Consider the following 25,367-nt stretch of genomic DNA (forward strand, 5'->3'; position numbering starts at 1 on the left):
ATTGATTAGCTTGGATGAATTTGTAACAGCTCTTGTCTCATAGTTAGAAATCCAGAATATTGTGAGAGTTATGGGACATTATCTGTTTTCTGAATGTTGTTATTCTATGTTCTTTGGTGCACTATTTAATTAAATATAAATTATTTAGTGTACAACTACCATAGGTATAAAAAAAGTAAGGTTAAAATATCGTTGACAGTAAATAAAAAGAAGGCTTGGGTAAGTACTTTATCTTTGTTTTCATATGTATTATTTATTATTATAAATGTAACTTTTAGGACACTTTTATTGTAGTTAAGTTTACTTTAGGCAAAATAAACAATAAAAATATAATCAATTTTCACAAAGCTTGGAGTAGCTCGTATAATTTCATAGCATAATGTGAGCCACATGTTAACCAAGTGACTTACAACTTATAACAGCATAAACGGTAGTTAGACATGGTTTATAGGGCAATAAAACAATATAATTTAAGTATAAATAGATGTATACCATTATTAGTGTAAGGTTACTTAGGATAAAGGAATATAGTTCCATGTACAAGTGCAACTCATTATAGAAAATCAGGGTAATTTAGATTTATTCCAATTTTTTTTGGTGGTTACGAGGTCAATCAAATTGACCAAGATTGTATAGAGTTGCGATAGAGGAAATAACAGATAAAAGACAGTTTTACTGAAACAAATGTATGAAATGTACTTGGGACATTTTAGAGATTACTCAAATTAAATTTTAGATTTTTGAGATGAATAAAAATATTTTTAATCTTAACATGAAAATCACTTTGTACTTGAACTACTCAAAAAAGATGTGATATATTCAGGGACAAATCTTTTTTGTTGTTTATTAAAAATACTTTACTAAAACATCTGATTTTTTGTATGTGCAAAATATATAACATTTTCCAAAAGTCTGCTAAAGTTTTTGAAGATATACTTCTTATAATAAAAGTTAGTAGTACCAATACTATAGCAACTTTATTTGAGTGCATAGCAGTCATGTATTCAGTCAGTTCAACCAATCCGGTATCCAGAGAGTTTAAGGTGGATGCAGACAGTTAATGTACAGAAAGGTACTGTTGGTTAAGGTGGGTATAAAAGTAAATGTTGATGTACAACCAGGATAATTTGGCATTACTTCTCCAAAACAATTTCTTTAAATTCAAAATATGAATGAAGTCAGAGATCACAGAACTGTCAAATGTACTCAGAATTCTAGGTCTTCTTTAGTAGTACTTTGTATCACTGACAAAAACACACACTTCAAACCCTGTTCTTTATAATAGTAATAATGCATCATTACTCAACCCATACAGTTAAAACCATTGTTTGAGAATATTTAACAACATACAGAAAAGAACTTCTAGAACATTCTTTATAAAATTATTTATGAAGACTACATTAAACATGGATATCACTTTTCTATCCCTTAGATCAGATTAGATCAAAATATTATATGCTATTAACAACAAATGATACACACCTCTCATAAAGAGTCCAGGTAGTTTATAAACATAATAAAAAAGCACGTGAAAGTTCAGTAACAATTGATATTGAACTAAAATTAACTCTCTTTTAACCTGCTACTTCAGACTTCCTTATATTTACAATATTTGCATATCCAGAAACCATAAGTCTATCTTTAATATTCAAACTTGCCTAATAAGTAACATGCTATCATCAAATACCTCGATATTTCACAGTGTTTGATATCACAACCTCGTTTAGGCATCATTCCCATGCCACGCTGAGGAACTGTTGACTGGTAGGTGTTGATGTAATGTACAAATGGTGGTTCATCTGTTATTTCGAAGTATCGTATGTTGCTGTCTCCCTATGGAGAATACTTCTATAAAATCATATGCATATACAGTAATTTTAAGATCAAAAACTTTCTATTATCTCAGTAGTAACAGTGATGCTGTTAAAATGTACTCATTGAATATAACTTGTTCTACTGTTAACATACATGTTGATACTATGTAGAATGTACACTGTTTCACAATCAACATACATTTTGATATTATAATGTGCAATGTTCAACAATCAACACACATTTTGATACTATGTAGAATGTACACTGTTCCACAATCAACATACATTTTGATATTATAATGTGCAATGTTCAACAATCAACACATATTTTCATATTATATAAACTATACACTGTTTCACTATCTACACACAAATTTGGTTTTACATACAATATATCTTGTTCCACTCTCAATACACATTATCGTATATCAATAGACATTGTTCAGCTTGAACATGCAAACGTTTTGACATTAAATTCATCTTATTATATTTTTGATACATCTTTACACATCACATAGGGTGCATCATTTTTATTTCATTTTTACATTAAACATGTAACATAAGTTATTTCTTTAATTTTATGTTTTGATCAATACAAGTTACTTTTGACAGTGTGCTTTTTTGTCTAATCAATGTTCACCATATTAAACATTTACCTTGGCACACAGGTAAAGCAAGTTGACATCAGGATCATAAAATGGAATCAGCAAACCATTACTAATGTCGAGTACTTCCAGGGTAAAGGGTTCGCTTAGTGCCACCTATAAACATAAAATACTCAATTTTAACCTCAATATATTCTGTGTATTAATTTAAAATATTTATCCAATTTCATTTATCACGCACAACATTTACTTTTGACTTCAACATATCTTAAGCTTTTGAAGTTGATCTGAAAAGCAGGCCTTTTTAATTTAAATAAAAGTAATATTTTTAACTTAATTAAATATATTTAGTTATTCTAAGTTATTAATCTGGATGTTTTGTTAATAAAATGCATATCCTATCAGTTTTGATAATATTTTTTAACAAACTTTATTTCCTTATTTGGCATTGTGAGTATTTGTTAAAATGTACAAGTTAGTGCTTTTTTTCTAAAGAGCTATGGTGCTTCTTGGCCCAGAAAAGAAAATACAGAAATTTATAAACTCACATCATAACACCAATTAAACCTCTAAATATCCCTAACTATCCTAGAATTATTTACTGGATCAAAAGTTTTACACCAATTAAGTATTAGTTTTTCACAAGAATTGTGTACAAAGTAATGGAACTTAAAACAACTCAAGATCTCAATCAGAAAGATGAAATCTCAGTTAAAACATTTCAACACAGAAGGCAGGAACAGCCCACAAGAAATTCCTTACAATATACCTGAACTATTCATACAGTTTACAAAAAAAAAACAAAAAACCAAAAACTATTTATGCAAAAATATATAAAGTCAATTTGTAAAATTCTAAAAGAAAAATAAATCTAAGTTACAACTACTTCAGTTTATCTATTAATGTATTTTACAAATATAATACTTACTTTTTTATTTAGTACTATCTTCCTAGATCAATTAATCCTCTAGCTTAATTCATATGGTATCTAAGTGTTAAACTCGATATCATCATAAAACTTAAGTGACATTCATGTTTCATATCCATAACATTTGACATAATTCTAGTGAGTTTATCAGAAACAGAGATAAACTGCTATTTATACATCTTAATAGTCATGTCTTATAATAATGTGGAAAATACCAGTGGATATAATCTGGGTCGAATGTATGTAAATCTGGATATCAATATTATAATATCTGGAACATTAATTTTTCTGTGTCTACTTGGCTGCTGATAAATAGTTCTTTTATATCCAAACATACTCAGTAATTTCTGAAAATTGACTGGAAAAATTTCTGTATTTATAAGTGAAGAAAATAATAATTTTTCTGTTTGTTTTTTGCGCAAAGCTACAATATGCTATATGTCTTGTCTGCTACAGGGAACAAACCTCGAACTTTAGCACTGTTAAGTCTATACACTTTAAGCTGTCTCACTGAAGGATAGATAAATCAATAATAAAAACATATCTGTACACACATATATAAAAATTAATGATGACCTAGTGAACTTAATATATTATTCAATAGCTTCTGCAATATCATGAGTTTATGTAGTTTGTTTCAGTCAATTGGATGGATGGTTGTTTGGGCTTTACTGGTCCATAGCTATGGGGCTATCTGTGCCAAACAACTGGTAAGAAGAAATAAATTAAAAATACTACAAAAACTAAAAAGAAAACAAGCTAAAAAAAAACAAACAATACCCCAAAAAATGGGTGAAAATTTAGATAGAATAAAATAGGCCAATGGCCTATAAAAATTGAAAAACACAAGTTGGACAGCTCAGTCAAATACAACAAATTTTTCATACATTAATATTAGTACAGTTATTTATCACATATGCACAGGAATTCAAGCATTTGTTTTTCTCTTCCAGGAACTATACAATGAATAAGAAGAGAAGAAAATAAAAAATTTAATATAAGTTACAATGAAGTCGGAGAAATACAAAAAAATTACAGCATGTTTGAAAAGTTATTAAATGTTTTAACAATATTGTTGGCATTTCATTTGTGTTTATTCTAATAACTTAACCATTTTTACCAACACTACTACACACACAATAGTTTAATGTGAATTATGACCTAGGATATCAATCTTTTAACTAAATTAATGTATAAACAATTATGTATGGTATTAATCAACACAAATATAAAAATTACACAAGTTTTAGCATCTGATTGTCAACAGAAATGACAAGATTTGGAATATTTTCCAGTTCTGATGTTTCCGATCTTGCATTTTCTTATGGGATGATTCGAACAGTGGAGAGAAACTCTTACCTCACTCCGTAATGCATACTGTCGTTCACTCATCCGAGAAAAGCCTGTAGTAAAAATCAAGCCATTCCTTAAATAAATAGCTCGTTGTGGCTTTGTTCCTTCATGTCCCATAGCCTCCTGTAACAAATGAATCATTGCATTAAAATAAAATAAAAGTTAGAGCTCTGTTGCAAAAAACTAATTACATTGTTATAATGGAAACAGTTCATCACAGTTTTCCATGTGTTAAATATAACACAATACAATGTACTTACAAATCAAAAACCATTAAATGAATTTTTTTTTTTCAGTAGTAGGCATATAAGTATCTTGTATCCTTATTCTGACTTCAAATCCAGAGACGAGATTCCTTGTGGGTTATAGCTTATTTTCATATTTGATTGATACAAGTTTTCTACACAAGATGAGTTGGGAGAATAAATACTTTACTATTATCATTTTAAATTTAAACTGATAAGACAACCACAGAGCACTTTTATAGTTGTTTAATTCACATATGCATATCAAATCTGAGAAAAAAATTGTAATTCTAAATCAATTTCAACAATTTTTAGCTAAACAAAAGTTTAGATTCGATATTTTTATCATTTTGTAACATTAATTTTGAGTAATTTGTAAAGAAAATTACAGGAATGTTTGGACCATCATTTTTTACACAAAAGTCTTGTTTGCAAACAGCACACTTATTATTCTGCTGATTACAAAGCATACATTTTATAATTACTAGAAACTATTGATCCTCTGAGAATGTAATCTGAGGGTCGCAGGTTCGAATCCCTGTCACACCAAACATGCTCGCCCTTTCAGCCGTGGGGGCATTATAATGTGATGGTCAATCCAACTATTCATTGATAAAAGAGTAGCTCAACAGTTTCTGGTGGGTGGTGATGACTAGCTGCCTTCCCTCTAGTCTTATATTGCTAAATTAGGGAAGGCTAGTGCAGATAGCCCTTGTGTAGCTTTACAAAAAATTCAAAAAACAAACTAACAAACAAACCCCTGAGAATATGATAACCAACTTTTGTTTCTCATGAAATATTCCTTCTTTTTAACTAACTATATTACTCCAGCCTTTGGTTGCCACTTTTTTGTGAGATTACAGTATGTGATCTGAACAATTACAAATGGAAATCATATTTGAAAATAATACAAGGTTTAAATACCACTAGATGGAGAAGATAATTAATTAGCTAGTTATATTAAAGTATAGTGAACATCACTGTGTGGGCAGTAATCCATGGTTTTGTGGAAGAGTGGCCAGAAAAAGCAGCTGTAACAATCAGCAAAGGAATCTAATTGTAAGTTCAGAAGATTTACAGTTGTTCAAAAATTTGTTACTTTATGTGTTTTCCACACAAAACAATCATTCAATTAACTTGTAATTATTGCAAATTAATCTTACAAGAAACTAGTATAACATGATAATGTAAATAAAGCCTAGGTTTCTTTGATGCTATTACTTAGTGGGGCCTAACCCCTTTTTCATGGCATGTGTAACTACAGCTTATGCACTAAACATTGCTTCTTATGAGTCAATACATTAAATTATATGGATAGAGTACTTGTACTTAAAATGGCTCAAGATTCAATCTTTATATTTTCAATGATTTTCTGGGAGGATTGGATATAACCAGACTCCCTTAAAAATGGTAGTAGTCTGATCACTCAAAAATGACTTTCTGCAGTAATGTTTAGTGTGCCCATCTTTGACAGCTTGACCTATTTGTCACACTATTTTCTCAGTCTTTAGTATAAATTGTTTCCATTTCTCTTCAAGCTGTGTCCAGTATCTTAGGACAAATGTTTTAATATTTCACAATACAAAAACAACTAAATCAAATTACTTAAACCTCTTTAAAAGCCAAAACTAGGTACTATGTAGCAAGCTTATTCTAATTTTCATGCAACTTTTACTGGGAGAAGGAAAGAAAATTAATGGATCCCACCAACAGCTCTCTGGACCAGAAAAGGGTTAAAGAACTTTTTAAAACCTAAATGGACAGTAAATACAAGTTTTTATTTCCTATAATATATTAGTTGAAACAAAAACTACTTACGTGCTCCACCTCTCCAGTATGGGGATCATATACTCTGATTTTTCTGTCTTTACAAGTAGTAACAAAACGACTGCCATCCCAGCTCCAGCAACAATCATATATGATATCAGGATGATTGATCTGAGACAAAACTTCCCCAGTACCAACATTCCATATGAAGATCTTGCAGTCGGCACCTAATGCCAAACAATGCATTTTTTATAAAGAATAGCTACAATATTTTTCTGATAGTAAAAATTACTTGCTGTGACAACTATATTTCAAATATGAAATTATTATTTATTTCATAGTGTCACCACATACATGATATATTTTGCAAACCCTTTACAACAGCAAAAATAAAAATGACTACCAATAATTATACATATAATTAAAATTACAAAACATTTTGGTACAGAACAGTAGTTTATTAGAAAAAAACCAACAAAAAACACCAATATCCACAAAAAGATTGTTGGCTACCTTTGAATTATTTAAACACAGATTTTCAAAATAAATATTTTTCACTAGGTTTACAATCTGTCAGGAATATAAATGACCATATTAAAATGTATTGGTCAGACAAAATTATAATGGTTAACAATGCATCTGTATTAAGACAATCAATCTTCTTTATGTCACTGACCAGTGGTATACCAATATTTTGCAGCCACAATTTCGCACCCAGGAGAATTGGCAGCGGATGATTACCCAGCCAAGTATTTATATCAACTATGATACTAATAACATTATCTAATGATGAAAACTATTAATATCATAGTTTCCATTGCTCGATAATGTTATTAATACTATAGTTTTCATCACTTGATAATGTTATTCGTATTATAGTTTACATCACTTCATAATGTTATTAATATCAGTCTTCATGCTGCATAATTTATTATCAATCCATTGTTTCTATGATTTGTTGTTAACACACTGTTTAAAACAATTACATTTACGAGAATGTCAATGAACATTTGTATTTTTGTTTGTGGCTTAATGGGTTGTGATAGCTACACTGCTAATATTGAACCTCAATATATAAGCTCGGTCATTTTGTTTGTTTATTTAGCACAAAGCTACTGAATGGGCTATCTATGGTGTGTCCACTGCCATTGTTGAACCCGATTATCAGTAGCATGAGCACTAAGATTTACTGGTGAACCACTTAAGGCAGGTTAGATGATAACTTGAGATCATGTTATGTTTGGAGGATAATTAACAGCACGTGAGCGAGTCTCTCTGTTTCTTTCTCATCAACTCGGGTATTCTGATGAACTCAGTATTACTCTAACATGTATCTTTTCACTTAAACATTTGTGAAAATACATAATGATAGAAATGAAATTAAAATATATTGTTAAAAGTTAAAAATTTGAACATGTAAAAATGAAGGAAATAAACAACTAAGTTCTATTGTGATGTTGGCTGTCAAGAGTCGGGTGCGAAATTGCGGCTGTGAAATGTTGTAGAACCCTGACCTGCAGTTCAACAGCAACAACAACCAAAGGTCACACAAAAAAATTCTCATAAGGAATGTGAAATACACAAACAATTAGTTTGCACAACACTCCACTCAAGTAAAAAGTGTGTTGCTGGAAACAATTATTCTTATGGAAATGAATTTTGTTTCTGAAATGTATGTTTAAGCACTGGAAGTTGTCCCCTTACAACACAGATATAAAAATCACAGACTGTAGTCTCTTAAAATACAGGTATGAAAATTGCTAAAAGTTTCCATATTAAAATGCAGCCACACACAAAAAAACATCATAATTTTAGATAAGACTGAAGTATGTAACAAAAAAATAATGTTTATGAGAATGCAAAAACTTAACACTTCTCATAATGAAGAACACATTTGACTCAAGTCCTGTATGACTCAATTATATGAAAGTTACCTGATAAAGACTGTTTGATTGATGTGAGTATTGTACTCATCATGAAAACACATGAAGCTAAAGTTAAAACGGTCTTTCTTTAAAGTTAAACATGAGGAAACAGTGATGCATAGTGAGGCAAAAGAATCCATTCCTAGTTTGTCTGGGGTGCTGTTTGTCCAACTAAGCATTTCATGCCAACATTCAGAATCTGGTTAGGTTTCAAAATTCTTTTTCAACATTCTACTCTTCTTACAGAATTTCTAGTTGCATTTTGAAAATACATCATGGCATACATAAATTCTTTGCTTTAGATGAATTACTTTTTGGTGCATCAGGCAAAGTAAACAAACGAAAAAGCCAGTACACACGTCTCCATCAGGTGGTATTCTACTTTATCAAACACAAAAGCAATTTGTATTTCACTTCTTTCACAAAACAAATCAAGCATGAATATTGAAACATTTACAAAACATTACTCGAAAAAAACTCAGTTTCTCTGTAACATAAAAATAATTTTTATTAAATTAACAGAACCCTTCACTTATTAACAACCACGATTTCATCAGTACAAGCTTCATCAGATGCCTGAATGGCATTAATAAATGAAGTATATGTGAAAGGTACAACTGTATTTTTTCTCTCAATACTACAATCATGGAGTTTTACCAAGTACCGACAGTTTAAAGTATCAAATACACAACAGCGTATCTTTTTCACTGCCATGTCCACATATGCTTCCCTACTTCTCTCTAAAGAGCTGCCTTATGAGTTTAGAAGTTGTACTACTATGTTTTTATTATTACTGCATATCTATAAAACTAAACCTAGCACCGGGAGAGTTGTTCATTTACAACTGTAGTAGTGAAAGAGTTAATACTGTAGTCCTCAACACGTAGTGAAATAATTATGCTGTTGATTATAATTACCATTGTTATTGTATAAAGAATTAAGTTTTAAAATACACTAGTCAAGCTCAGTTGTCACATTTGATGTATTGTAGACTTCAATGCACTTTTATGTGCACTGAGTTAAAATTTGATTTCTGGACAATAAGCAATCATGAGGGAAAAGTGTGTCTAAGATCTTCACCCAGTTTTTAATTTATTTCCCTAAAATAGTCCCATAAGAACATTATCTGTTCTCATTTAAGAAAAAAAATTATTATATTATACTTTTAAAAACTTTTTTGAGATACAGGCTTCTGAGGTATATCAAATTCAATTTTGTAGCCATTACTGTACTTATTATTGTGTTCTGAAGTTTGCTCAGGTCCTAAATTACATCAACCTAATAGAACTCTTGCAGATAAATGTATTTTATAAATGTACCTTTTCAATACAAAATATTTGAAAACAACTTTACAATCTATCAGTAGTAAAAGTTATAATATTAAGTGTACTGGTCTTGTGCAATTATAAGACTCACCTGCACTTAATAAAACATTGTTGGCAGACATATGCCATTGTATTAAACCAACCCTCTTTTGGTGACCGATCAGCTCAACGACTGGATCAACCAAAGGTCGTACCAAGCCTCCATCAGGAATGTGCCAAACACGAACAAAGGAATCATCAGATGCACTTGCTATGACGTTGTCGTTATGAGGACACCAAGCAATGTCCATCACGGGCCCTTTGTGGCCTGCAACCTGAGGATAACTGACATCAATTCTTCCTGTCTGAAAAAAATTAAAAAAAAGAACATCACATATAGGTGTCATTAGAACTTTTCAATCGAATCAATTCACATTTGTTCATACATGAAATATTTTGCTTTCTTTAACTTTTTAATGAAATTATCAACATGCCTAGTGAATGTTTTAAACTCTGATTTCCAAATTTGCAAAGTTTCAAAGGCCATACTGACAAAACAAAAAAACAATCACATATTAATAAAGCAGATAAGTGAAATAAATGTATATACAATCTTGGTTTCAAAGAAGGTCATACCTTATACACTGCTGACCAAAATCTTAAGGCCTATGAACATAAAGAAAAAATATATATTTTGTGTTGTTAGACTCAACCACTTATTTGAGTAGAGCTTTGAAATATGAAAATAAGAAAAGGAACAAAAAAAACTTTCTTAGCATTTAATAGGGAAAATGTGAACACTATGAAATAGCCAACACAGCCATACCAACACAGAGTCCTAAATAGGGTAGGAAATGCCCAACAAGAGGTCTCAGTAGTGAGTTGCATGGCCATCATTGGGAATAACTTCAAACATTTGCTTTGGCATGGTCAATATAAGTGTTTGCAGAAGGCTAGCTCGAATGTTATTCCAAGTGGTGAAGATGGCTTCACAAAGATCATGCACTGTTTGGAATTGACGTCCATTTCTATAGACTTCATTTGCCATCCACCAACAAACATTTTCAATGGGGTTCAGTTCGGGTGAACACGCTGGATGGTCCAAAAGAATCACGTTATTTGCCATGTAAATATCCTTTGTCCTGCAGGCATTGTGGATTGCAGCATTATCCTGCTGAAAGATCCAGTCATTTCCACACAAGCAAGGGTCTTCAGTCAATAAAGATGCTCTCTCCAACATGCCAATATAGCCAGTTGCTGTTTGATGCCCCTGTATAACCTGAAGCTCCATTGTTCCATGGAAGGAGAAAGCACCCCAGATCATGATGGAACCTCTTCCACTGTGTCATGTAGAAAATGTCTCCAGTGGGATATCTTTATCGTGCCAGTAAAGTTGGAAGCCATCTGAACCATCCAGGTTAAATTTTTTCTCATCAGAGATAAAACCTTCATCCACTTTTCTACATCCCATGTTTGATGCTTTTCAGCAAAGTTTAACCTAGCTGTTTCGTGGTGTGGAAGGAAGCATGGCCTTTTGAAGACGTTTACGGTTTTTAAAGCCTTTCTCTCATAGATGCCGTCTTATTGTTCTTGAGCTGCATTCTGCATCCGTAAGTGCCTTAATCTGGTTTGATGATCAGCTAGTGTCTTGCCAGAAAACCCGTCAAATCCTCCTGCTCAGTGCTGGCAAAATATTTTTGGGCTGATCTTGAAATTCTTCTTCTGTATCCCTCAGGATCTTTTAAGAAATTTGCAACAGCAGTTTTACTATGCCCAATTTCACCAGCAATGGCACGTTGAGAGAGACCTTGCCTTTGCAGCTCGACAATTCTGCCACATTCAAACTCTGTCAACCTTTTAGCCTTTGCCATGTTTTTACCCAATGTAACACAGGGGATGTCAGTGGGAGATGTTGACAATGCTAGTGCTTATACACACTGACTAAATTTCATTACGTGTTTACCAAGTTTCAGTGTGGTCTTAAACTTTTGACCAACTAGTATTTAGGCTAATTTCAGTGTTCACATTTTCCCTATTAAATGCTAAAAAAGTTTTTTATTTTTATTTTACCTTTTGTTATTTTCATCTTTCAAAGTTCTACTCAAATAAGTGGTTGAGTTTAACAACGAAAAATGCCAATTTTTTTCTTTATGTTCATTGGCCTTAAGATTTTGGCCAAAAGTGTATATTGCAAATGTAATTTGCCTGTTCATGTATTTGTGTGTCTACTTTATAAAAAAAACCCAGAAAAAAACAGCCTGTGACACTATATATATAATAACCAAGTGTCAGTCCATGCTGTTTAATTGTGATTAAACACAGTGTCTAACCAAGTTAACTTAATTAGTGGAAGTACCTCCTGCATTTTTACATACATAATTAGAAAAGATATTGTTCATTTGTGGCACTGTGGGGGATGTGTTGAAATAATGTTTTGCAGTATTAATTTTGTTTTTGGTTTTTTGGAGCAGTTAGTATTTATTACATAGGAAAGCATTAAGTGTTGGAAAATGGTGGTCATTGAATAAATTATTAATTGCTTAATCACTTCAGTAGGCTTAAGCCTATAGCTACAAAATAAACTTTTTTGGCTAACGTTTAGTGTTTTTTCATACTGTAATTCCATGAACACCTCTACTTTGTTACTTAGTTATCCAATTCATTCACTTTATCTTTTAAACTTGTTAGATGTGCTATTAAAGAAATTATAAACTTTAAATTTATTCAGAGGATTAAGGCATACAGGACAAAGAATTGAAAACTGTAATTAATGAATATCACACTTCCTGTAATGCACAAATGTTTTAAATTTTTTCTAAAGTTTTAATTCAGAACCAACTAAATACCTACTAAATGTTACTCACAGCAGAGTTTGATCACACACATTATGTAATATTCCATATAACAATATCCTACTCTATTTTACACCAGCTTTGTAACTTCACTTTAAAGAGATACTTTCAGATTCTGATGATTCCATTTTTTGGAAGAAGGGGGGAGTAAATGTAATTCTGGCAACTTGCAGGCACATTTGTTTGGTTGGTTGATTTTGTGTTTTATGGCACAAAGCAGCTAGGCTATCTGCACCAAATGTCCGATAAAAAGGTAAAATAAAGTAAATGTAGTAAAATTAATAAAAGGAAATGAAGGTAAAACAAAACAGCATTGAAAAACAGAAAAAGTATAAAACCAATGTTGACACCCAGTCTACAATGTTAAGAGAGAAAGCAGAGTAAGAGAAGTTGTAAATAACTTTCTGTAGCATAATGGTAATGATCATAACCTGCCAGGAAGACTAACAGGTAAGTACAAGAACCACCATCAGTCACCTGATGTTGGCCTTTCCAGTCCTGGTTTCAGGTTATGTGTCATTATGTCTAGTATCAAAAAGTAAAGTAATAAAAGTGTTAAACGACATGCAGTAAAAGTGTAATAATAACTTGCCAGGACAACTAACGAGTAGTTCAAAGAGCAGCGTTAGTCACCTGAAGTTGGCCTTTCCAGTCCTGGTGTTGAGTTATTTAATGTGATGGCCATTTTCTAATTTCAAATTGAACAAGAGAGATTGAGACTCTTAAAAGGGAACCACAATTAAAAAGGTGTAATGAATAAATATCAAACACTTAAATGACATTAAAAAGATTAATGGCCATTAAAAATCTAAAAACTTTATCAAGGTGGACAGTGTCACCATCACCAATAACACTGTCCAATGTTATGGACAAACCTTGGGATAGAACGTTTAAAATAGTGCCGTCGTTGAGAGTCGTAACAATGGCAAGAAAGTAAAATGTGGCTTACAGTGATTTGAGTGTTACACAACTACACACTGGTGCAACAGTTCCAGATAAAAGAAAATGATGAGTTAAAAAACTGTGACCAATGCGTAGTCTAGTTAGAACAACTACCTCCTTCCAAATCTTACAAAAGCTAGATGGCCAAAGTCCAACATATGGTTTTATTTGGAAAAGCTTGTTGTCGTGTTGCTCACTTCATGTTGACTGCCAGTTGGCATGGAGACGAGCCATGAATACAGGACTATAGTCCATGTATGGAATAGGTACAGTGGTGATAGTGCCAGAGCAGATAGATTTAGCTGCCGTGTCTGCAAGCTTGTTCCTGCGAATACTAAGGTGACCTGGTATCCAGAAAAACTGGATAGAAGTAAATGTTAATGAGAAATGGGCCAGTCGGTTTTGAATATCAGTGAGAACAGGGAGTGAGCTAATGTGAAGCAATTCCAGGGCCAGTAGAGAACTAAGCGTGTCAGTATAAATAGTGCAGTTGGAGTACTGCTTAGCTTCAATATGATCCAGGGCAAGAGATATGGCATACAGTTCAGCAGTGAACACAGAAGTTGGAGAGGGGATTCTGCGTGCAACCACCGAACCGCAACAAATCATGGCAGAGCCCACAGAGTTACCTGATTTGGAACCATCTGTATAAATTGGAATGGAAAGGTTGTTCGAAAGATGTTCAGTAAATAAAAGACAGTACTTCCAATCAAGAGTATCTGCCTTTCTCAGATGACTTAAAGAAAGGTCACATTTGGGGACTGTAATAAGCCATGGTGGGATGGGCTGACCAGTGGATTCTGCAATGTTATCCAAGGGCAGACCCAATTCATCCAATTGTGCCTGGACGCGAAGGCCAAAAGGAGCAATAGCAGATTGTCTGTTCTGAAAAAGTATGGTCTACCGAGGTGGGAAAACACATAGCCAGGTGGGATGCTTTGGTAAGGAACAAAGTTTTGAAGAATATAGTAAAGACAGTTGCATACAGCAAAGGTGCAGAGAAGTTTCATGAGATTCTACATATAAGCTATGAACTGGGGAGGTGCGGAAAGCCCCAGTCCTTGATGATGAATGGAGTCCAGCATCTTAAGGCCAAGGGTCTGGCAGAGCATAGACCATTGATCCATAGTAGAGTTTCGATCGAATAAGGGCACAATATATCTTTAACACAGAGCATCGATCCACTCCCCAACTGGTGGTAGAGAGGACACGGAGGATGTTCAGTGCTCTTGTGCATTTGACCCGTAGCTGCTTTAAGTGTGGTATAAAGGTCAGCCCATGGTTAAAGATAAGCCTCATGAACTTGGTCTCAGGGACCACTGGCAGCGAAACTTCACTGATACGAAGTTCAGGATCAGGGTGAATACCCCATTGGTGGGAAAAGTGCATGCAAACGGTTTTAGAGAGAGAGAAATTAAAGTTGTTTGCCATGGTCCACTTCAGTACACGATTGAAAGCAGTTTGTAGTTGTCACTCAATATATCTCATGCTCACCGACTGACACGAGATGTAAAAGTCGTAGACATATAGCCCGTTTGCAACAGTGAGAGGGAGTTGTTCAGTGATGGCATTAATCTTTATACTGAAAAGTGTAACACTCAAAACACAGCCCTGAGGGACCACAAGTTCCTGTAGAAAAGAACGGGAAAGTGTCGAACCCACACGAACTTGGAATCTCCTGTCCATTAAAAATTTTCTAATAAACATGGGTAAATGGCCACGTAACCCATGTATATGGAGGTCTTGCAAAATGCCATGCCTCCATGTTGTGTCATAAGCCTTCTCAATGTCAAAGAATATTGACACAAGATGTTGTCGTTTGAGAAAGGCTTCTCTGATTGATGTTTCAAGTCGAATTAGGTGGTCCGTGGTGGAGTGCTGTCGTTAGAACTCACACTGGGTGGGCGAGAGGAGGATATTTGACACAAGGAACCAAACAAGACGAGCATTAACCATCCTCTCTAAGGTCTTACAGAGACAGCTTGTCAAAGCAATTGGACAGTAGTTTGAAAGAATCTTGGGATCTTTCCCAGGCTTAGAAAAAGGTAAGATAATAGCCTGGCACCAGGCATTAGGAAAAACATTCTCCTGCCAGATCCAGTTAAAAACAATTAGAAGAATATCAAGAGAAGCAGGAGAGAAATAGTGCAGCATGTCATAGTGTGCATCATCAGGTCCAACACATGTACTGGCAGACCAATAAAGAGCCATTTTCAGTTCCACCAGTGTAAAGGGACGATTATGGTCAAATAGACAGTCAGTTCGAAAGGAAAGAGGTGAATGCTCAGTCCGAGTCTTGATGGCCAAGAAGGTGCTGCACCTCTTTTCCTTCCAACCACTAAGGGCAAGAACAAAAGTAGGACGGGCGAGAGCCATTGCAATTGATGCAATGAGGGTCCATTTCACACTCATACGCATCATAGTCCTTGCCACTGCAACGAGCACATGTCAGGGAACCACGACATGATGTCTTCGAGTGACCAAACCACTGACACTGGAAACATCTGAGAAGGTTTGGAATGTATGGCATACCTTGCAAGTAAGATAACCTGCCTTGATGGTGGAAGTTGGATGCAGTAATATAAATGTTAAAATGAGGACATTGGTCAACATTATAATTCTATCTTTGCGAGTGGAGATATGCGTCACTGCTGAAACTCTTTGGGTGGAGAAACCAGCGAGAATCTCCAACTCAATAATGTTCTTCAAACCCCTATCAACAATATATACTCGTGATGAATTCAAGGTAGTATGAGGGGTAACCTCAATAGGTATATCCCCAATTGCCTTTGAATTCAAGAGGAGTTCACTGTGTTTATATGTGAATATTTCCACCAATATGTCACCAGAGTAAAGCTTAGTGACTGACTTTGAAAAGTCAGCAAGTTCCTCTAGTCCCTTCTGAATAAAAAAGGGGGACATTTGCCCTAAAGGTTTTTCTGAAAGAGAGTGTAATGTAAGAAAATGAGGTACGTGTTACAGATGTTGAAGGTTGCTGCTCAGAATCTTCAAGACGTGGTCGTTTACCTATTGAATGTTTTTTCACTATTTTATTTAAATTTTTCATAGGAGGATACATAGGAAAAAAGGAAAATTTCGGTACCCACTGACTCTACCTACCATGGAGCCCTATGAGGGGATGCACTACAATGTCATGCAAGGACATTGCAGCAATGCCAGGGTTTTGTGAGCATTATACCCAAACACCAGCATTAGACACAATGTCCACAACACCTGTTGAGAACATCCAACATACTTGGTTGACTCTAGCCCAAGTGGACCATCTGATTGACCCAAGGGAGGCCACCCAAAGGCCGCCCGTCTACAGGAATTCAAGGCCAAAGTGGTGCGTTAGGGTTGGACCCCTCAACCATCAGGATTCTTTCCTCCTCTTCATGGGTCACCATGCACGGCAAACACGTGGGTGGATGTTTAGATCCTAGAGGAGGTAACCATAATGAAAAGAACCTTCCCTGGGAAGTCCCCTCACCATGTACAAAAATCCACACCGAGGGCAGCACATTTGTCCCGACTCTGATGATTTGTGCTAAAAGTCCAGTAATTGTTTTCACTTTTTGTTCACTTCAGCAACTGTTAATCATGTATATAACGTTTTTGTATGTATTCGTTCACAATTCACTTATAGCTAAATAGTCCAACCACCAATTAGCCACCCTGCTACCTCTAATTCTTCAGCAAATAGACAATCACTTTAAATCACTATAACTCGAGTCTCTAAGTTATTGTAAGTAACTATTCATCAGATTTATCTTGCAACTGCTACAGCATTATTGATGAAAGTTAAAACTACACATGTAGTAAAGAAAGAAGCAATGGTCAGGTTATGATTCTATAATGTAAATATTGGATTTCATGAAAGCTGCATCTTCAGCTACTACATATAATAAAGAATAGTATAAAACCAGTTAAATGTCTTAAAGTTCTTGGAAAAAATTTTGATATCAAATTAGTTCTCAAATGTCCTATGGGCAAGACAATGAATGAAAGCATAATAACCAGGCCAGAAGTTTGTAGATTTGTTTAATATAAATCCCACCACTAGCAAATAACAAGACTTACAAGTTTAAATTTACAGATGTTCACAACCAGACCGAGAACACTTCTGGTCCACTTCAATTATCTTTCAATCTGTTCATACATATCTATGTATTGTAGGTTCATGTGCTCATATATGGTAAAACCTAGGTTCCACCACTTTTGTACGCTGAAAAGGCAATAACCTTTACTCTAGCAAATAAGGCTTGTAGCAACCAAAGTACAGAAGTGAAAAGGATATCATAGTACAGTTCCTTACATACATCTAGACTGAAGGTGTGGCATAATACACTTTTGTAAAGAAGCAATGTATAAGGGGTGGAGTTTGAAAAGTTTAAATGAAACAAAACTATAGGGTGGAAAGAACTAATTATGACTTAGCACCTGTGATTATAGTTTTTTTAAAACATAACAGTAGGTGGTTCCCACTACTAGCATACATTCTAGTAACTACAGAAAATAGAACAAATTCAATTTTGGAACACTTTAAAAACTTTAGGGCAGTGTCAGACACTTGGGTGTGTAGTTACACCTCCAAGATAATTCTGATACACCTTACTTTTTTTTTTGGATTCAGCTATAAACAACAAATCACTTAAATGTGTAAAAATAAAATATTTTTTTTAAAAAGTTAACTCTAAACCACAGTCTTCTTTGCTTCCACTCACATTATGTCAACCTGTACCACAGAAGCTGTTTTCAGGTTAGCTGGGTTAATATCATAATTATTCATTCCGAAACCAACTTTATAGATAACTAGTTTTTATTTATCAATTTGTCAGTGGATGTTAAGTTCATCAATGTCAGGGCAATGACATCAGAAGTAAGTATTAAATGCAAGATTCAAACCCTAATGATTTTACTGATGGCCCAACTTCTTTTCTAGCCCTCTTGAACAGTCAAATCTATTATTTACTGGGAAGGGAAGTTGTACTTGAAGTCATGTGAGAAAAGAAAAACAAAACTGTGAATGAAATGTACTATCTTCACATGGATTTGGTGGCTTTTGTCAACTAAAAATGTTAAAGTATACTAATACTACAGAATGTTCAAAATCAAAACGAGTTTTACAAATAGGCAGTTAATTACAAAATGTTGTTTTTCAAAAGACTTTGTACTTATAGCTTTGTTTGTATGTATCTCTATATCCTTCCACAACTTTGAAAAAAGCAAAACTAAACTTAACATTGATTCAGAGTAGCACAGGAATGTAATGGTGGTGTCTTTATCTATATGGTGTCCCTAAATCAAGGGGTACTAAAACATGCCTCAAAAGTCATCCAAGCATGATGGAGTTTAAAAGTAGGTTTTCAAGGTAAAATAAACCCAAATCTGGCATGTGCTTTTCTGTTCCTGGCATCATTTCAAGATACTGGGACCAATATGTTCATACCTCCTCACAAGCTAGAGGGATTAAACTTAGTATGCATGCTTAAGTACCTTAAGCAAGTGTCATAACATTTGTTGTTGGTGTGTTTTTTGTTTGTTTTGTTTTTGGGGGACAGCTACAAAAGCAACTAGGTATTACATAGAAGTTTAATTCATACATAATGTTTCTCTAAATTATGAGGGGCCTAGAGCCCCACAACAGAGCATGAGTATTTTAAATATATAATGAATCTCAAAATTAATCTTGTTATTTATCAAAGAAAGGTAGTTTTAAGAGCAAGTTTTAATATTTAGTAAATATACAATGTATATGTACCAGATTTATAATACAGTTGTTGACTTATATGCAAACAAATATTATATCCCTATTATCATGACCCTTAGACTTGTGTCTACCCATAATAATTTCAAATATGTCCATTACTGAGAATGGCTTACCACTAGTCTTCAAACAAACAAACCCCATTTTACTTCTTATAATTTTATTTAATTAATAAGAGTTAGGGAGAGATCTTACTGGGGAGTTTATGATTCTTATGGGAATTTATAGTTTCCATATATCATTGTTTTAGTAGTTAAAGGTGAAAATGAGATTCTGATGTGCTAGGAGTCATCTCCAAGTAGGAAAGTTTTATTTTTTTAATATGGTGGTTGATATTTGGAATGGGTTGTCTTCAGACATGGTGAATGCAGCACATTTAAGAGAAGGCTTGATAAATATTTGATTTTTTTTAAAGTTTAGTTCAGTGAGTGGGGTGTCATCTTTAAATGGTACGTTACATACTGTATGAACAATTTACTTATTCACCACAAGAGGATAAACAGGAAATTTAACTTCAACAAAACACTGTTTTTCAGACTAAAGTTCTTTTGTTTATTATATACTTGTACAGAATTTAATAAGCAAAGGTCATGAACACCTATTTGTAAAAAAAACAAAACAACTTACAAATGTTAACATATGATCATAGCAACATAACACTTGTTGCTAATATTTGGCACAAAATAACAAAACTACCATGACAAAACAAAGTATTATTACCAGCAAAAGAGAAAAGTGCCATATGGTTCCATGTAACATCACTGTAAGAATTAATGGATCAAAATAACAAAACTACTATAACAGAACAAAGTGTCATTACCAACAGAAAAGTGCCATGTAACATCATTGTAGGATCTAACAATTTCAGCCAGTTGTTCTTTTTACATGAAACAAAACAATATTGTATTAAATTTTTCTTAATGTTAAATAAATCCAAATTTGCAGTTTATACATGTTTAAGAAATATTACACTAGAGCAAAGTTTTTATAATCTTCAGCTAAACCTGAACACACAAAAAAGATGATTTTAACAACTGTGTATAAAAACAGTTCTATGCTAAAATGAGCTGACGAGTGACTTAGTGCCACAGTCTATGCTTTCCTTAGTTAGAGTTCTTAGTCTAAATGAGGAATTGCAGCTGTGACATGAGAAACAAGAACATTGACTTCCAAGATAACCTGCCCAGCACATGAACATGCAACAAGAAAGCCAATGGCCTGGCAAAGAGCCCAAAACTCATTACTACCTATAGTTCAAGTCTTCCAAAAATAACATTAATATACAGAACTAAGTTGTGAAAGAAACCACCAGACACTGCCAATCATTTTATCTCATATTAATAAACCTTTGTGATCACAGGAAAAACAGTCAAACACAGAAAACACACAAACATCAATTCTGAAGTTATTCAGGTAATTAAATGAATAAATATAAAATAATAATTACAACTGTAACTCCCAGGTAATCTAGATATACTGCACTTTGCATTTGGAAATTGTGTTTTGTAACATGGAGTCACTATATTTTGAAAACAGTGGTGAAATCCACGTGTAAACTTCTCATTTTAAATGCATATTACATTCTCTAATACAGTATTTCATTCTTGCTACACACAAGAGTCTTCCCAAGTACCTATAATTTGTACACACATATGAACAAACATGAATTCTAATACTCAAAACAAACCCATCATACTTTCAAACAAGGAAGTAACAAAACGAATGCCATCTGTGAGAGATACAACTAGATACAGCACTTATCAGTGTAGCAATACTGTAAGATGCAAAATCTTTTAGAAGAGCAGCTTACATAACTCATTATAAATAGTTCCATTACACAGATATTTCCTTCCTCATTACAACAAACTGATTTAGTTAAGGTTTTATAATGTGCATCTTCATTACCTTTAAAAGGCCCTAAATCATGCATCTTTATCAAGTTTTATATCATATGTTTTCAACATTTTAAACAGGTTATAAATAATGTCTCTTCAACATTGTTAACGGGTTCTAAATCCTGCATCTAACTTCTGCAAAAAATATGTTACAGCACTACATCACAGTAGTTACAAAAGATGCTATAACATTCATAATAGCATTTTAGCATTATATTTCCTAATGAAACTATATTTAACAAGATTTGATATATGCATAATGCTTTACAATAATACTTTTAGGTCTGTCCAATATAAGGAAGAGGTAACAAATATTCATTGACATTTATTAACAATAAAAGGATGAGTTTTAAAAATATCACTGCACATCAATTTTTTGGAAAAGTTTTTGTTGATTGTGACAGGTTCCTGGTGGGTATGCACAAATATAGTTTTGGTTTTGCTTCATCACGTAGGAACTCTGAGAAATAGACAGTTAACAGTTTACCAGCAATAACGTATTTAATTGCGTTTATGTTTCCAATACACTATTGAGTTCAACATAATTAAGTGTTTTGCTCCTGATTTTCGTTTGTATTCAATGTCCGGTGCATCACGTTGCAGTGTCCAATGGTAGTCAGCAAGCATTGACAGATTCCAGTTGCCCTGATATCGTTTTTCCATTATAGCAATGTCCTGACAAAAAAATGAAGATTTCAATGAAATGGTATGTGATGGGCAAATTTGGATATGATTTTTGGGATCAGCAGCCAAAAATCTATAAGGAACACCCAACAGTGTTTAAGAAGCAAAAACTTTGTTGTGCAGTGTATTCAATCAGTGTCTGGTAACAAGAAACCATTTTAAAGTGTTTTTATAATCTGGGCAGCAGTTCATACTGTTGTCAAAGAACAATAATCAATTCCAAGCCAGTCAAGCATTTTTGTTGTTGTAATAAAGATTGTCCTCTGCATATTTCTAAACAAACAGATTATTCTCAAATGAGGGTAAAATATGACGAATAAAATAAAGTGTTAAAAATACAGTTAATTACAAACACCAAACACGACCTCTTTGTCCTAAATTTTAACTATGTGCATATAGTTGGTTCTTTCACCTGATACTTTATTCAAAAATTATGTTTACTATAATACTGAATTTAGTAAGCATATCTCCATGTATTCTTTGATAGATTGTTTAGGCAGAGTATTCATGATGAAACTTTGTAGAATGAATGGCAACTGCCTGTTGTGGAGATACAAGTGTAAAGGACGATGTTTCAAAAGTCATTGAGTCTCCACAACAGGCAGTTGTTGTTCATTCTATAAAGTTTCATCATATCTTCATGTAATTTGGCATTCTGTTATGTATAAAACATAAGAATTATTAATAACGCATTTTATTTGCTTGTAAACTCACTGAATAAGTCCTAATCAGACACTAACCAGTACGAGTGTAAGGTGATTTTAATGTTAAAATTAATAATACATTTTGCATCAAACAGTGTCCGTAGTCTATTTGCCTAACTGACAGTCATCTAAACAAGTAATGATAGTCTGTACTGTGGTAGAATTTATTTATATTTATTTCATAATTCATCATCGTAACATTAACTGTAGTGAAACCATAACGACCAATGTACAGTAAAATGAAAACTTGAAAAATGTAAACTAAAATATGCAATAACTGCTTGCTTCTTTTCATTACTTAATCTATCATAATCTATACATAAGTCAGTGCTAATACCTGTTGCAGGTAAAAGTTTTAGTTGACAAATTGCTAATTAGTTTGAAAGTTTTAGTTTGAACAACTAATTGAGAGTTATAGGAAATTACCAACTTTTTATTGACTGTCATGGAACAATAGTAAATTTTATTTTGTACACTTTCTGAAGAACATCATAACATACCACAAAAGATGTCTACATATAGGGGTCATTAACAGAATTATAATAAGTGAAATATAATGTGTAATTACCTAGAAGGTTTTGAACCTGAGTGATATGAAGGCTACCGGTATGTCACCGGTGCATAGTTTTTACATTATGGCACTAGAAGTTATACTTTACATGAATCATTCTGGCTCTTTTGTACCTTGACATCCTACCTTGTACCAGTGTTTATTAGGAATACTTTCTAAACAGAAACTAAATTACTCAAGTTCCTGGAAATGTTATATAAAAAATACAGAGCAGTCAACTTTTGATGTTTTTATCATTTTTCCACAGTTGAAATAGCAAAAGGTGCTTATTCTTGAGTCCACAGTACACAAAAATGGATGTGAAAATAAACTGCTCTCACATTACTATAGTTTCCACTGTGCCATAAGATCGAAACAGCAGCTATAAATAAAGGTGCTCAATTACAACCTAATATATTTCTGGTTCAGTGTTACAAAACCACTTTTATCCTTTTTTTTGTAGACATAAGCTCTCTCTCTCTCTCCCTGTGTACATGATTACATAACATTATTGAGTTACTGCACTTAGTATGTTACCAGAGCCAACTCCAAACTCAAGCATACAAAACACATGCTATCTTAAGTTTAAACAAATGTATGATGTTCTGTATTAAAAATTAGAAGTTAAAAAATCATATTAGTTATTACAACGGACATTTATTTAAAATTATAAAATAAAGCAAGTTTTATATTTTTCTTATGCTATTTTTTTGTCAAATATCACCCATTTTTTTGAGCATCCTTTGAGCTACATTCAACATACATGAATATGTAGTGTGTGCATACTTAAGAAAATAGTTTTGTTACCAGACACTGCACAGAGGTGCTTTACTTTTAAATTTCATCACCTTAAGTTAATGGAGTAGCTGGATTCTTATCACATTCAAAATTATTAAGATTGTTGTGTGATGTACAAACACAACAAGGGTTAAGGATGCTGTATTATGTAACAAAACATACCTTGAATAATGGTAAAACTAGAAATGCACCTCCTCCTGCTATTTCTGTAATAATTGCCAAAAACTTTGGGTTAACAGCACAAAAATTAGAATCCCAGGAATTCTTGGTTATCCTTATGTTGTCATAGCATTGCTCTCTTTTCAGTGGCTGTCCAAAAACATGACGAAATTTGCTCTGTCGTACAATCCTGAAGGACATCTAAGTAAAAAATGAATGTAATGATTGTCACAGTAAAAATCAATGTTACTCTATGCTTACAATTTTAATAAAACAATGAATGACATTTAGAAACATACAATTAATTAAAAATAAATATCCACAGGTTATCTTGATATTATACAAAATTATAAATGCTTATATGTAATAACACATGATGTCGTATTTTAAGATTAAGAAAACAACAAATTAGTCAGACTTGGGAGTAATACAGGTTAAATCTTGGAGCAGCAACCATATTTTAGCATGCAAAATTTATGATACCAAAGTTTGAAAAAAAAAAAAAAAGCTGTGAAAAAGCTACACCAGAAATAAAAACAAATATTACTAACAATAGAAAAAAACAACTTCTGGTTCAATATTTCCCTTGTATCACACCTTTTGGTATTACAACTTACTCCAAAAACTCAGCTGAGTACATGCATATAAATATATTACTCTCTAAACAGCAACCAACATTCCAAAGAACAAGAAACAACATGTGCTATCTTTTTAATTCACCAAAAGCTACCAATCAGCTTCTATGTGTTAATTAAATGTATTTGAAAGAGCTATAAATTTTTTTCTGAATGAAATATTTTGCCTTTCAAAACCTTAAAACAATTACAAATGTATTTTATCAACAAAAATATAAACCTTCAGATAAACTGCTGCATGATTCAGTTTCAAGAAAAATGTAATTTATCTCAGAATTACTGTGCAAGTTATTCAAGGCTTAAGTTGACATATCTATCAGTTCAAAGCTACAACAGACAGACAGCTGGTTCATTTTGAGATACCAGAATACATCATTCTTATTTATTATTATACATTTTGTTTAAAGGTGTAAAAAAAGATTTTTGTTCTTAACTTGATT

At 33.1% G+C, this 25,367-nt stretch overlaps 1 protein-coding gene across 3 annotated transcripts in view; it reads right to left on the bottom strand.

Moving 5' to 3' along the window:
* The window catches only part of LOC143253762 (coronin-6-like), a 50,867-nt gene that overhangs the window by 12,757 nt on the left and 12,743 nt on the right, over nucleotides 1-25,367 (bottom strand). For all 3 annotated transcript variants that reach the window (XM_076508100.1, XM_076508097.1, XM_076508099.1), the window contains exons 2-7: nucleotides 24,296-24,493; nucleotides 10,054-10,306; nucleotides 6,764-6,939; nucleotides 4,707-4,823; nucleotides 2,471-2,575; nucleotides 1,688-1,833 (exon numbers count right to left, since the gene is read on the bottom strand). In XM_076508100.1, the coding sequence (XP_076364215.1) occupies nucleotides 1,688-1,833; nucleotides 2,471-2,575; nucleotides 4,707-4,823; nucleotides 6,764-6,939; nucleotides 10,054-10,306; nucleotides 24,296-24,493 (995 nt within the window). The remainder of the gene's footprint in view (nucleotides 1-1,687; nucleotides 1,834-2,470; nucleotides 2,576-4,706; nucleotides 4,824-6,763; nucleotides 6,940-10,053; nucleotides 10,307-24,295; nucleotides 24,494-25,367) is intronic.

This window comes from Tachypleus tridentatus, chromosome 6, assembly GCF_004210375.1.
Source record: "Tachypleus tridentatus isolate NWPU-2018 chromosome 6, ASM421037v1, whole genome shotgun sequence".
Taxonomy (NCBI): domain Eukaryota; kingdom Metazoa; phylum Arthropoda; class Merostomata; order Xiphosura; family Limulidae; genus Tachypleus; species Tachypleus tridentatus.